The sequence below is a fragment of the Pseudophryne corroboree genome, chromosome 5 (genome assembly GCF_028390025.1).
Source record: "Pseudophryne corroboree isolate aPseCor3 chromosome 5, aPseCor3.hap2, whole genome shotgun sequence".
Lineage (NCBI taxonomy): Eukaryota > Metazoa > Chordata > Amphibia > Anura > Myobatrachidae > Pseudophryne > Pseudophryne corroboree.
In genome coordinates, this window is record NC_086448.1 from 676,487,403 (window position 1) to 676,501,480 (window position 14,078).

The 14,078-nt window shown below is 47.8% G+C and overlaps 1 protein-coding gene across 1 annotated transcript in view; it reads right to left on the reverse strand.

Annotated features, from left to right (window-relative positions):
* Nucleotides 1–9,632: 9,632 nt before the first annotated feature.
* The window catches only part of BPNT2 (3'(2'), 5'-bisphosphate nucleotidase 2), a 71,356-nt gene continuing 66,910 nt past the window's right edge, over nucleotides 9,633–14,078 (reverse strand). Inside the window, exons 4-5 of the mRNA XM_063923753.1 lie at nucleotides 11,221–11,382; nucleotides 9,633–10,400 (exon numbers count right to left, since the gene is read on the reverse strand). Of these exons, the coding sequence (XP_063779823.1) occupies nucleotides 10,129–10,400; nucleotides 11,221–11,382 (434 nt within the window). The 3' untranslated portion in view covers nucleotides 9,633–10,128. The remainder of the gene's footprint in view (nucleotides 10,401–11,220; nucleotides 11,383–14,078) is intronic.

The window sequence follows — 14,078 nt, forward strand, 5'->3', positions numbered from 1 at the left end:
ATACCACTTGAAGGATCCAGGGATCCACCCGTGAGCAAGCCCACTGATTGCTGAAATATTTGAGACGGGCCCCCACCGTACCTGGCTCCACCTGTGGAGCAGCAGCGTCATGCTGTGGACTTAGAGGAAGCGGGGGAGGACTTTTGCTCCTGGGAACTGGCTGTATGCTGCAGCTTTTTCCCTCTACCTCTGCCTCTGGGCAGAAAGGACGCACCCCTAACCCGCTTTCCCCAATTGGGCCGAAAGGACTGTACCTGATAATACGGTGCTTTCTTTGGCAGCGAGGGAACATGGGGTAAAAATGTAGACTTCCCAGCTGTTGCTGTGGAAACGAGGTCCGAGAGACCATCCCCGAACAACTCCTCACCCTTATAAGGCAGAACTTCCATGTGCCTTTTAGAATCTGCATCTCCTGTCCACTGCCGAGTCCATAACCCTCTCCTGGCAGAAATGGACATTGCACTTATTTTAGATGCCAGCCGGCAAATATCCCTCTGTGCATCCCTCATGTATAAAAGTGCGTCTTTAATATGCTCTACGGTTAGCAATATAGTGTCCCTGTCTAGGGTATCAATATTTTCCGACAGGGAATCTGACCACGCAGCTGCAGCACTGCACATCCACGCTGAAGCAATAGCTGGTCTCAGTATAACACCTGTGTATGTATATATAGACTTCAGGATAGCCTCCTGCTTTCTATCAGCAGATTCCTTCAGGGCGGCCGTATCCGGAGACGGTAGTGCCACCTTCTTTGACAAGCGTGTGAGCGCTTTATCCACCCTATGGGATGTTTCCCAACGTGACCTATCCTCTGGCGGGAAAGGGTACGCCATTAGTAACCTCTTAGAAATTACCAGTTTCTTATCAGGGGAAGCCCACGCTTCTTCACACACTTCATTTAACTCTTCAGATGGAGGAAAAGCTACTGGTAGTTTTTTCTCTCCAAACATAATACCCTTTTTTGTGGTACCGGGGGTAACATCAGAAATGTGCAACACATTTTTCATTGCCTCAATCATGTAACGTGTGGCCCTACTGGAAGTTACATTAGTCTCATCGTCGTCGACACTGGAGTCAGTATCCGTGTCGACATCTGTGTCTGCCATCTGAGGTAGCGGGCGTTTTAGAGCCCCTGATGGCTTTTGAGACGCCTGGGCAGGCACAGGCTGAGAAGCCGGCTGTCCCACATTTGGTATGTCGTCAAACCTTTTATGCAAGGAGTCGACACTGTCGCCAAATTCCTTCCACAGCACCATCCACTCAGGTGTCGACCCCGCAGGGGGTGACATCACATTTATCGGCATCTGCTCCGCCTCCACATAAGCCTCCTCATCAAACATGTCGACACAGTCGTACCGACACACCGCATACACACAGGGAATGCTCTGACAGAGGACAGGACCCCACAAAGCCCTTTGGGGAGACAGAGAGAGAGTATGCCAGCACACACCAGAGCGCTATATAACTCAGGGATCCCACTATAAATGAGTGTTTTTCCCTTATAGCTGCTTATATAATATATACTGCGCCTAAATTCAGTGCCCCCCCTCTCTTTTTTACCCTTCTGTAGCTTGTATACTGCAGGGGAGAGCCAGGGAGCGTCCTTCCAGCGGAGCTGTGAGGGAAAAATGGCGCCAGTGCGCTGAGGGAGATTGCCCCGCCCCTTTTCCCGCTGACTTCTCCCGCTTTTTCTGGAATTCTGGCAGGGGTATTTTTACACCTATATAGCCTTCCTGACTATATATGGTGTAGATTTGCCAGCCAAGGTGTCTTATATTGCCCCCCAGCGCCCTGCACCCATCAGTGACCGGAGTGTGAGGTGTGCATGAGGAACAATGGCGCACAGCTGCACTGCTGTGCGCTACCTTGTTGAAGACTGAAGTCTTCTGCCGCCGATTTTCCGGAACAGTTCTTGCTTCTGGCTCTGTAAGGGGGCCGGCGGCGCGGCTCCGGGAACGAACACCAAGGTCGGGTCCTGCGGTCGATCCCTCTGGAGCTAATGGTGTCCAGTAGCCTAAGAAGCCCAAACTACCACCTGTTAGGTAGGTTCGCTTCTTCTCCCCTTAGTCCCTCGCTGCAGTGAGTCTGTTGCCAGCAGATCTCACTGTAAAATAAAAAATAAGAATTTACTTACCGATAATTCTATTTCTCGTAGTCCGTAGTGGATGCTGGGGACTCCGTAAGGACCATGGGGAATAGCGGCTCCGCGGGAGACTGGGCACAAAAGTAAAGCTTTAGAAATACCTGGTGTGCACTGGCTCCTCCCCCTATGACCCTCCTCCAAGCCTCAGTTAGGATACTGTGCCCGGACGAGCGTACACAATAAGGAAGGATTTTGAATCCCGGGTAAGACTCATACCAGCCACACCAATCACACAGTATAACTCGTGATCTAAACCCAGTTAACAGCATGATAACAGAGGAGCCTCTAGAAAAGATGGCTCACTACAGCAATAACCCGATTTTTTTTGGTAACAACAACTATGTACCAGTATTGCAGACAATCCGCACTTGGGATGGGCACCCAGCATCCACTACGGACTACGAGAAATAGAATTATCGGTAAGTAAATTCTTATTTTCTCTAACGTCCTAAGTGGATGCTGGGGACTCCGTAAGGACCATGGGGATTATACCAAAGCTCCCAAACGGGCGGGAGAGTGCGGATGACTCTGCAGCACCAAATGAGAGAACTCCAGGTCCTCCTCAGCCAGGGTATCAATTTTGTAGAATTTTACAAACGTATTTGCTCCTGACCAAGTAGCTGCTCGGCAAAGTTGTAAAGCCGAGACCCCTCGGCAGCCGCCCAAGATGAGCCCATCTTCCTTGTGGAGTGGGCATTTACAGATTTTTGGCTGTGGCAGGCCTACCACAGAATGTGCAAGCTGAATTGTACTACAAATCCAACGAGCAATAGTCTGCTTAGAAGCAGGAGCACCCAGCCTGTTGGGTGCATACAGGATAAACAGCGAGTCAGATTTTCTGACTCCAGCCGTCCTGGAAACATATATTTTCAGGGCCCTGACAACGTCTAGCACTTGGAGTCCTCCAAGTCCCTAGTAGCCGCAGGCACCACAATAGATTGGTTCAGGTGAAACGCTGAAACCACCTTAGGGAGAAACTGAGGACGAGTCCTCAATTCCGCCCTGTCCGAATGGAAAATCAGATAAGGGCTTTTACAGGATAAAGCCGCCAATTCTGACATGCGCCTGGCCCAGGCCAGGGCCAACAGCATGACCACTTTCCATGTGAGATATTTTAACTCCACAGATTTAAGTGGTTCAAACCAATGTGACTTTTGGAACCCAAAAATTACATTGAGATCCCAAGGTGCCACTGGAGGCACATAAGGAGGCTGTATATGCAGTACCCCTTTTACAAACGTCTGAACTTCAGGGACTGAAGCTAGTTCTTTTTGGAAGAAAATTGACAGGGCCGAAATTTGAACCTTAATGGACCCCAATTTCAGGCCCATAGACACTCCTGTTTGCAGGAAATGTAGGAATCGACCCAGTTGAATTTCCTCCGTCGGGCCTTACTGCGAGGCGCACCACGCAACATATTTTCGCCAAATGCGGTGATAATGTTTTGCGGTTACATCCTTCCTGGCTTTGATCAGGATAGGGATGACTTCATCCGGAATGCCTTTTTTCCTTCAGGATCCGGCGTTCAACCGCCATGCCGTCAAACGCCGCCGCGGTAAGTCTTGGAACAGACAGGGTCCTTGCTGGAGCAGGTCCCTTCTTAGAGGTAGAGGCCACGGATCCTCCGTGAGCATCTCTTGAAGTTCCGGTTACCAAGTCCTTCTTGGCCAATCCGGAGCCACGAATATAGTGCTTACTCCTCTCCATCTTATCAATCTCAGTACCTTGGGTATGAGAGGCAGAGGAGGGAACACATACACTGACTGGTACACCCACGGTGTTACCAGAGCGTCTACAGCTATTGCCTGAGGGTCCCTTGACCTGGCGCAATACCTGTCGAGTTTTTCCCAACGGTTTATAATCATGTGGAAGACTTCTGGGTGAAGTCCCCACTCTCCCGGGTGGAGGTCGTGTCTGCTGAGGAAGTCTGCTTCCCAGTTGTTCACTCCCGGAATTGCTGACAGTGCTATCACATGATTTTCCGCCCAGCGAAGAATCCTTGCAGCTTCTGCCACCCTGTCTGTTTACGTGGGTGACTGCCGTGATGTTGTCCGACTGGATCAACACCGGCTGACCTTGAAGCAGAGGTCTTGCTAAGCTTAGAGCATTGTAAATGGCCCTTAGCTTCAGGATATTTATGTGAAGTGATGTCTCCAGGCTTGACCATAAGCCCTGGAAATTCCTTCCCTGTGTGACTGCTCCCCAGCCTCGCAGGCTGGCATCCGTGGTCACCAGGACCCAGTCCTGAATGCCGAATCTGCGGCCCTCTAGAAGATGAGCACTCTGCAACCACCAGAGGAGGGACACCCTTGTCCTTGGTGACAGGGTTATCCGCTGATGCATCTGAAGATGCGACCCGGACCATTTGTCCAGCAGGTCCCACTGAAAAGTTCTTGCGTGGAATCTGCCGAATGGGATTGCTTCGTAGGAAGCCACCATTTTACCCAGAACCCTTGTGCATTGATGCACTGAGACTTGGCTCGGTTTTAGGAGGTTCCTGACTAGCTCGGATAACTCCCTGGCTTTCTCCTCCGGGAGAAACACCTTTTTCTGGACTGTGTCCAGGATCATCCCTAGGAACAGAAGACGAGTCGTCGGAACCAGCTGCGATTTTGGAATATTGAGAATCCAATCGTGCTGCCGCAACACTACCTGAGATAGTGCTACACCGACCTCCAACTGTTCCCTGGATCTTACCCTTATCAGGGAATCGTCCAAGTAAGGGATAACTAAAATTCCCTTCTTTCGAAGGAATATCATCATTTCGGCCATTACCTTGGTTAAGACCCGGGGTGCCGTTGACCATCCATACGGCAGCGTCTGAACTGATAGTGACAGTTCTGTACCATAAACCTGAGGTACCCTTGGTGAGAAGGGTAAATTTGGACATGAATGTAAGCATCCTTGATGTCCCGAGACATCATGTAGTCCCCTTATTCCAGGTTTCTTAATCACTGCTCTGAGTGACCCAATCTTGAATTTGAACCTCTGTATGTAAGTGTTCAAAAATTTTAGATTTAGAATCGGTCTCACCGAGCCGTCCGGCTTCGGTACCACAACAGTGTGGAATAATACCCCGTTCCCTGTTGCAGGAGGGGTACCTTGATTATCACCTGCTGGGAATACAGCTTGTGAATGGCTTCCAAAACTGTCTCCCTGTCAGAAGGAGACATCGGTAAAGCCGACTTTAGGAAATGACGAGGGGGAGACGTCTCGAATTCCAATTTGTACCCCTGAGATATCACCTGAAGGATCCAGGGGTCTACTTGCGAGTGAGCCCACTGCGCGCTGAAATTCATTGAGACGGGCCCCCCACCGTGCCTGATTCTGCTTGTAAAGCCCCAGCGTCATACTGAGGGCTTGGCAGAGGCGGGAGAGGGTTTCTGTTCCTGGGAACTGGCTGATTTCTGCAGCCTTTTTCCTCTCCCTCTGTCACGGGGCAGAAATGAGGAACCTTTTGCCCGCTTGTCCACGAAAAGACTGCGCCTGATAATACGGCGTCTTCTCATGTTGAGAGGCGACCTGGGGTACAAACGTGGATTTCCCAGCTGTTGCCGTGGCCACCAGGTCTGAAAGACCGACCCCAAATAACTCCTCCTCAATAAGGCAATACTTCCAAATGCCGTTTGGAATCCGCATCACCTGACCACTGTCGTGTCCATAACCCTCTACTGGTAGAAATGGACAACGCACTTATACTTGATGCCAGTCGGCAAATATTTCGCTGTGCATCACGCATATATAGAAATGCATCTTTTAAATGCTCTATAGGCAAAAATATACTGTCCCTATCTAGGGTATCAATATTTTCAGTCAGGGAATCCGACCACGCCAATCCAGCACTGCACACCCAGGCTGAGGCGATTGCTGGTCGCAGTATAACACCAGTATGTGTGTAAATACATTTTAGGATACCCTCCTGCTTTCTATCAGCAGGATACTTAAGGGCGGCCATCTCAGGAGAGGGTAGAGCCCTTACAAACGTGTGAGCGCTTTATCCACCCTAGGGGGTGTTTCCCAACGCACCCTAACCTCTGGCGGGAAAGGATATAATGCCAAGAACATTTTAGAAATTATCAGTTGTTATCGGGGGAAACCCACGCATCATCACACACCTCATTTAATTTCTCAGATTCAGGAAAACTACAGGTAGTTTTTCCTCACCGAACATAATACCCCTTTTTGGTGGTACTCGTATTATCAGAAATGTGTAAAACATTTTTCATTGCCTCAATCATGTAACGTGTGGCCCTACTGGAAGTCACATTTGTTTCTTCACCGTCGACACTGGAGTCAGTATCCGTGTCGGCGTCTATATCTGCCATCTGAGGTAACGGGCGCTTTAGAGCCCCTGACGGCCTATGAGACGTCTGGACAGGCACAAGCTGAGTAGCCGGCTGTCTCATGTCAACCACTGTCTTTTATACAGAGCTGACACTGTCACGTAATTCCTTCCAACAGTTCATCCACTCAGGTGTCGACCCCCTAGAGGGTGACATCACTATTACAGGCAATCTGCTCCGTCTCCACATCATTTTTCTCCTCATACATGTCGACACAAACGTACCGACACACAGCACACACACAGGGAATGCTCTGATAGAGGACAGGACCCCACTAGCCCTTTGGGGAGACAGAGGGAGAGTTTGCCAGCACACACCAGAGCGCTATATATATACAGGGATAACCTTATATAAGTGTTTTTCCCCTTATAGCTGCTGTATTGTTAATACTGCGCCTAATTAGTGCCCCCCTCTCTTTTTTTACCCTTTCTGTAGTGTAGTGACTGCAGGGGAGAGCCAGGGGAGCTTCCCTCCAACTGAGCTGTGAGGGAAAATGGCGCCAGTGTGCTGAGGAGATAGGCTCCGCCCCTTTTTCGCTGACTTTTCTCCTGCTTTTTTATGGATTCTGGCAGGGGTTAAAATTCATCCATATAGCCCTGGGGGCTATATGTGATGTATTTTCGCCAGCCAAGGTGTTTTTATTGTTGCTCAGGGCGCCCCCCCCTAGCGCCCTGCACCCTCAGTGACCGAAGTGTGAAGTGTGCTGAGGAGCAATGCTGTGCGCTACCTTGGTGAAGACAGGACGTCTTCTGCCGCCGATTTTCCGGACCTCTTCTGGCTCTGTAAGGGGGCCGGCGGCGCGGCTCTGGGACCCATCCATGGCTGGGCCTGTGATCGTCCCTCTGGAGCTAATGTCCAGTAGCCTAAGAAGCCCAATCCACTCTGCACGCAGGTGAGTTCGCTTCTTCTCCCCTTAGTCCCTCGATGCAGTGAGCCTGTTGCCAGCAGGTCTCACTGAAAATAAAACTAAACTTTTCACTAAGCAGCTCAGGAGAGCCACCTAGTGTGCACCCTTCTCGTTCGGGCACAAAAATCTAACTGAGGCTTGGAGGAGGGTCATAGGGGGAGGAGCCAGTGCACACCAGGTAGTTCTAAAGCTTTACTTTTGTGCCCAGTCTCCTGCGGAGCCGCTATTCCCCATGGTCCTTACGGAGTCCCCAGCATCCACTTAGGACGTTAGAGAAAACCTAAATATACTTTCTTTCTAGGAGCTCAGGAGAGCCCCTAGTGTGCATCCAGCTCAGCCGGGCACAAGAATCTAACTGAGGTCTGGAGGAGGGTCATAGTGGGAGGAGCCAGTGCACACCAGTAGTCTAAAGCTTTCTTTTAGCTGTGCCCAGTCTCCTGCGGAGCCGCTATTCCCCATGGTCCTTACGGAGTCCCAGCATCCACTTAGGACGTTAGAGAAAATATAATACCTAGAGGTTTTTCCCTGAACATCAGTTTGCATAGTGGCACACCACAATCTCAAAGCTCTGGACACAGATGCTATAGCCACGCCAGACTTCAAAGAAATAGACATAGCAATGTGCAATTTCTTTAACGCATTCTCCATCTTTTTATCCATATGATCCTTTAATATAGCACCATCTTCTAAAGGAATTGTAGTTCTAGTTGTTACTTCCGCAACTGCCGCGTCAACCTTTGGGATATCACACCAGGCAATAAATTCCTCATCAACAATAGGATACATATGATTAATTCTTTTAACACTACCGATCCTCTTATCCAACTGCTGCCATTCTTTACAAACAATGTCTTTCACCACTTTATGCACAGGAAAAGATCTAGATTTCCTAGACCTATCCTCAAACAGAACATCTTGTTCATTTTCTTGAACCGTTTCCTTATATTACATGGTTTTGTAAATATTTTTCAACATAATATCCACAAGGTCCGTATTAAAGGATCTATCGTCATCCTGAAGTTCTCCTGATTCTGCACTAGAATCCTCATCATAATCCTCTTGTGAAAGAAATCCTGGAGACAAAACATCATATTCGTAGTCCAAGCTGGACTGTGATCTTGATCTCTTAAATCCCTGCATAAACTCCTCCTTGGACACAAATGATTTCTTCATCCAATCCATCTACAATCCAATCTGCAAGCTGATCAGGTGCTTTAACTGGAGGGACAGCTTCCTTAACACAATCACTGTACCCCCTGTGAATGGCTGATCACATGCAGGACATTTTCTGGATAAATTCTTTTTCTTGCTGACTTTCTTCCTAGCAGCATCAGACACACTGCAACATAATAGGAACCTAATTACTACCTTAACTGCCAATAAACACTGAATAAGAAACCAGTCCTCTATGAGGACTTACCTCGGCTGGGCTTTGATAGGCTTCTGGGGAGAAGGCTCTTCCATAGTGCTTCCTTCAGTACTGCACAACGCCAGCTGAGTTGTCTCCCCTCCGGTGTGCGGCGCCATCTTAAGGCCCTCTGACCTTTCCGGCGCATACGCAGTAGCGACTTCGCATCAACTGCCGGGCCACAGCCTCCAGCCTTACCCGGAAGTGACGCCGACACATGAGCTCCGGCAGCCCGCCCAGCGCTCACCGCTGCTTCCGGGTTCAATGCACGCGGCCACGGGGTGAGTATACAGCAGTGCCCGCCGCTCACACATCTGCCGGCCGCACACAAAGCCTCCAATACCGCAAGCTCTTGGCACCGCCAGCTCCTTCTTGACACAGCACAACACGAAAATAGAGCGCATGGCAGTGACCGCCAGCTCATATTTGAACAGGGAAAAACATCACCTCAGCCATATGCGGCTCCACCGCAGAGGTAAGCCCTATAAAAACAACAAACCTTCCACTGTCTAACCTAGGAGACAGGAAAAATAAACAGGGAGGAGAGGGAGGTCCAAAGTTATGTAGGCAAAGTGGGCGGAGTTAGAAAGAAAAAACTCCTGTCTACATTGAGAGAATGGGACATTAACCCCATAGTGTGGCTGCCATGAAGTAGGAAAAAGAAAGTATTTTGTATAACAATTTATACCTACATTTACCATTATCACTTTTATTTGTTACAGTTAGTAGCCAAGAGACCATTCATAAAAGAGTAAACACATTTGTAGTGTAGATCTGTGATTCACATTTCCAACTGAAAAGAATGAAGTGATTAAGGGTCCAGATGGCACGTACTTTTTACTAATATTTATTTAAAGAATTCAGAAAAATACATGGCAATCCTTAACAGCGAGACACTTAAGTTTTGTATAAATTAAATCGTAGTTTATTTCAGATAACATTTTATGTGGTAAAAAAGCAACACGGCAAAATGCTTTTTGTTATTTTTAATGTTATCAAGAAGGCTCTAGTGGGGGGAAAAAAATTATTTTAGGCGCCAGATTCCCACGAGATATCAATGAAAGCAGAATCTGAAAAGAAGATTATGTTATCCATATTCAATACTACTTTAAAATAGTTTTTTTCAAATCAAAATGTGCTCATTTTGGCATCCTGCAACTCAGAAATTTACAGCAAAAACAATACTTTGAAAACAAAGTCTTCAGATCTGTATGCACTAAACTGCATTGACACTGTCCCAGCACTGGCTTAACTCCAGTTTTCGGAAACACAAATGAAAGTCTTTAATGTCCCTTTGTACCATTGTGTGTGTTTATATAAATAGATTTTATTTTAACTTGGGTGAAATTTTTAGAGCAAATTTTTCAACAAGTGCGCTGTGGTCCATCCCAATGCTGGCAAGCAGCCCCCCCTCATTTCCGTGTAATCCATTATAAATTATTTCTTCACCTTTAAGAGTGGTCATGCGACCACCGAGTGCATTCAGTATAGCGTTTCCAGCGCAAATGTCCCATTTCTTGATGAAAGTGACGTGAACGTACACATCAGCAGTTTCTTGGTCATTTCCTGGCACATCAAGCAATGAAAGAACTTTATAACCTTGAAGACAAAGGAAGGTTAGTTATGGCAAATAACTGCAAGTTATACAAGATTTAAAGTAGAAAAATAAAAAAAATATATAAATAAATCTGTGGAAATATTTCATGCGCATAGTGATAACTTAATTATTCCTATTTAGGTCTACATTATTTTGCACCCAAATAGCAAAAACAGTAGAACACTGTGTACATCCCATACGGACAAGCTTTCTTTATTTGTTTAGACGGGTGGATTAAAGTCTCTGCCGATAACCTGGTAATGCTGCAGAGGTTTTTAACCCTTCAACAAAAATGCAAAATAGCTGTAACTACAATTGGGCATCGTGGAAAGCAATAATCGATGGCAGGGAATTTGGTTTTTTTTTTTTTTACCCCTTAATGCCGGAGATTTCTGCTACGCTACCTATCTTTCCCATGGCACAAACAGCCATTGATGGATGAAAATAAACCATTGATGGCTCGCCACCCACAGTTTAATGGTTAATCTCCTGACAGCCATCCCTAGTTTCAGTGTTGACATTTGTATTTTTTGCCCTGGTAATCAATGATACTATTACTGAGTGGCTACAATGCAGCCCTATATAGGATCATAAATCAGGTGCAATCTAATATATAAGCAGTAGGCACTGCACTATCCCATCTCACTCGATAGAATACCTACTGTAAGGTGTAAATGGCTCTACCAATACTCTGCACAACAGGAGCTAGATCACACAACTGGTCCCAAACAATCTGGGAATATGGGATACAATTAGGAAACGTGAAAAACTATGGTACATTTTTAAAGTAGCTTTTTCTTAAGAATGAATTGCGATACATACCTGAACCTCCAGCAGATATGATTTTAGTTTGATTGCCAAAGGATTGAAGGGTCACATCTTTCACCTTCCCGGAATGGCTTCGAGACACAATGATAGTCGGAGTTTCCTCATTGTAGGAGGCCCGCTTCTTTGTATTTGACCCTCCATCCACCATTGCCCAAGCTAGGATAGGTAAAGGATAGGTAAAGTAGAAGCATTTAGCAAGTTCAGCATAAAATAGGATTTTGGTTACCTACCGGTAAATCCTTTTCTCGTAGTCCGTAGAGGATGCTGGGGTCCACATTAGTAACATGGGGTATAGACGGGTCCACCAGGAGCCATTGGCACTTTAAGAGTTTGAGAGTGTGGGCTGGCTCCTCCCTCTATGCCCCTCCTACCAGACTCAGTCTAGAAACTGTGCCCGAGGAGACGGACATCTTCGAGAAAAGGATTTAACACAGATAGTGGCGAGATTCATACCAGCTCACACATACAAGGCACATCAAGCTAACTTAGCTGGTAAACTCAGCAACCGCTGAAAACATTACTTACCAAGTAACAATGCAGTACTTAACTAAAACAAAGTTGTACTGAACCTGATAACAATTGACAGAACTTCAGATCATCAGAGGCCAATGTATCGAACTTGTAGAACTTTGCAAACGTGTTCGACCCAGACCAAGCTGCAGCTCGGCAAAGTTGCAACGCCGAGACACCCCGGGCAGCCGCCCAGGAAGACCCCCACCTTAGGAATAGAGTGGGCCTTGACAGACGTAGGACGACAAGCCTGCCATAGAGTGCGCATGCTGGATAGTGAACCTAATCCAGCGAGAGATTGTCTGCTTAGAAGCAGGAAACCCAATTTTCTTGGGATCATACAGGACGAACAGAGAGTCCGACTTCCTGTGATGAGCAGTCCTCTTCACATATATTTTCAAAACCCTTACAACGTCCAAGGACTTTGGTGGAATTGAGGTGTCAGTAGCCACTGGTACCACAATAGGTTGGCTGATATGAAATGCCGACACAACCTTCGGAAGAAACTGCTAACGTGTCCGGAGCTCAGCTCTATCTTCGTGGAAGATCAAGTATGGGCTTTTACATGATAAAGCCCCCAACTCCGACACACGTCTAGCAGAAGCTAAAGCCAACAAAGTGACAGCTTTCCACGTAAGAAATTTTACTTCAACCTCCTGTAGAGGCTCGAACCAGTCCGATTGGCGGAACTGCAACACCACTTTAAGGTCCCAAGACGCCATATGCGGTACAAAGGGAGGTTGGATGTGCAGAACTCCCTTCAAAAATGTCTGAACCTCAGGGAGGGCAGCCAATTGTTTTTGGAAGAAAACGGATAGGGCCGAAATCTAGACCTTCACAGATCCCAACTTTAGACCCATATCAACACCAGCTTGTAAGAAGAGGAGAAACCGTCCCAGTTGAAACTCCACCTCAGGAAACTTCTTTGCGTCACACCAAGAGACACATTTTTTCCAAATTCGATGGTAATGTTTAGACGTTACTCCTTTCCTAGCCTTTATCAGGGTAGGAATAACCTTTTCCGGAATGCCCTTCCGAGCTAGTATCAGGCGTTCAACTTCCATGCCGTCAAACGTAGCCGCGGTAAGTCTTGATAGGCGAACGGCCCCTGCAGCAGCAGGTCCTCCCGAAGCGGAAGAGGCCTCGGCTCTTCTTGCAGTAGATCCAGAAGATACGCATACCAAGCCCTTCTTGGCCAGTCCGGAGCAATGAGGATCGCCTGAACTCTTGTTCTCCTTATGAGTTTTAGAACCCTTGGAATGAGTCAAAGTGGAGGAAACACGTACACCAACTGGAACACCCACGGAGTCACTAGGGCGTCCACCGCCACAGCTTGTGGGTCCCTCGACCTGGAACAATAACGCAGAAGCTTCTTGTTGAGACGAGAGGCCATCATGTCGATCTGGGGTATGCCCCAAAGATCTGTTACCTCCTTGAATACCTCCGGATGGAGACCCCACTCCCCTGGATGGAGATCGTGTCTGCTGAGGAAGTCCGCTTCCCAGTTGTCTACTCCCGGAATGAAGATTGCGGACAGCGCCAATGCATGCTTTTCTGCCCAGAGGATGATTCTTGTTACCTCTGACAGTGCAGCTCTGCTCTTCGTTCCGCCCTGTCGGTTTATGTAAGCCACTGTTGTCACATTGTCCGACTGCACTTGAATGGCCTGATTTCTCAGAAGATGGGCCGCTTGGAGAAGACAGTTGTAGACTGCTCTAAGTTCCAGAATTTTTATCGGCAGGCCGGCTTCCAGACTTGACCACCTTCCTTGGAAGGTTTCCCATTGAGTGATTGCGCCTCAGCCCCGGAGACTTGCATCTGTGGTTAGAAAGATCCAGTCCTAAATCCCGAACCTGCGGCCCTCCAGAAGGTGAGATAATTGCAGCCACCAGAGGAGTGAAATCCTGGCCTTTGGCGACAGACGTATTCTCTGGTGCATGTGTAGATGGGATCCCGACCACTTGTCCAGGAGATCCAGTTGGAAAGACCGAGCGTGAAACCTCCCGTACTGCAGAGCCTCGTAAGAGGCCACCATCTTCCCCAGAAGATGAATGCACTGATGAATTGACACCCGGGCTGGCTTCAGGACATCCCGGAACATCGTTTGAATCACCAACGCCTTTTCCTCTGGAAGAAACACCCTCTGCACCTCTGTGTCAAGGATCATTCCCAGAAAGGACAACCTTCTGGTTGGTTCCAAATGTGACTTTGGAAGATTCAGGATCCAACCATGTTTCCTGAGAAGCTGAGTCGTGAGTGTTTTGGACCGAAACAGCTTCTCCTTGGACGATGCTTTTATCAGCAGGTCGTCCAGATACGGAATTATGTTCATCCCCTGTCTG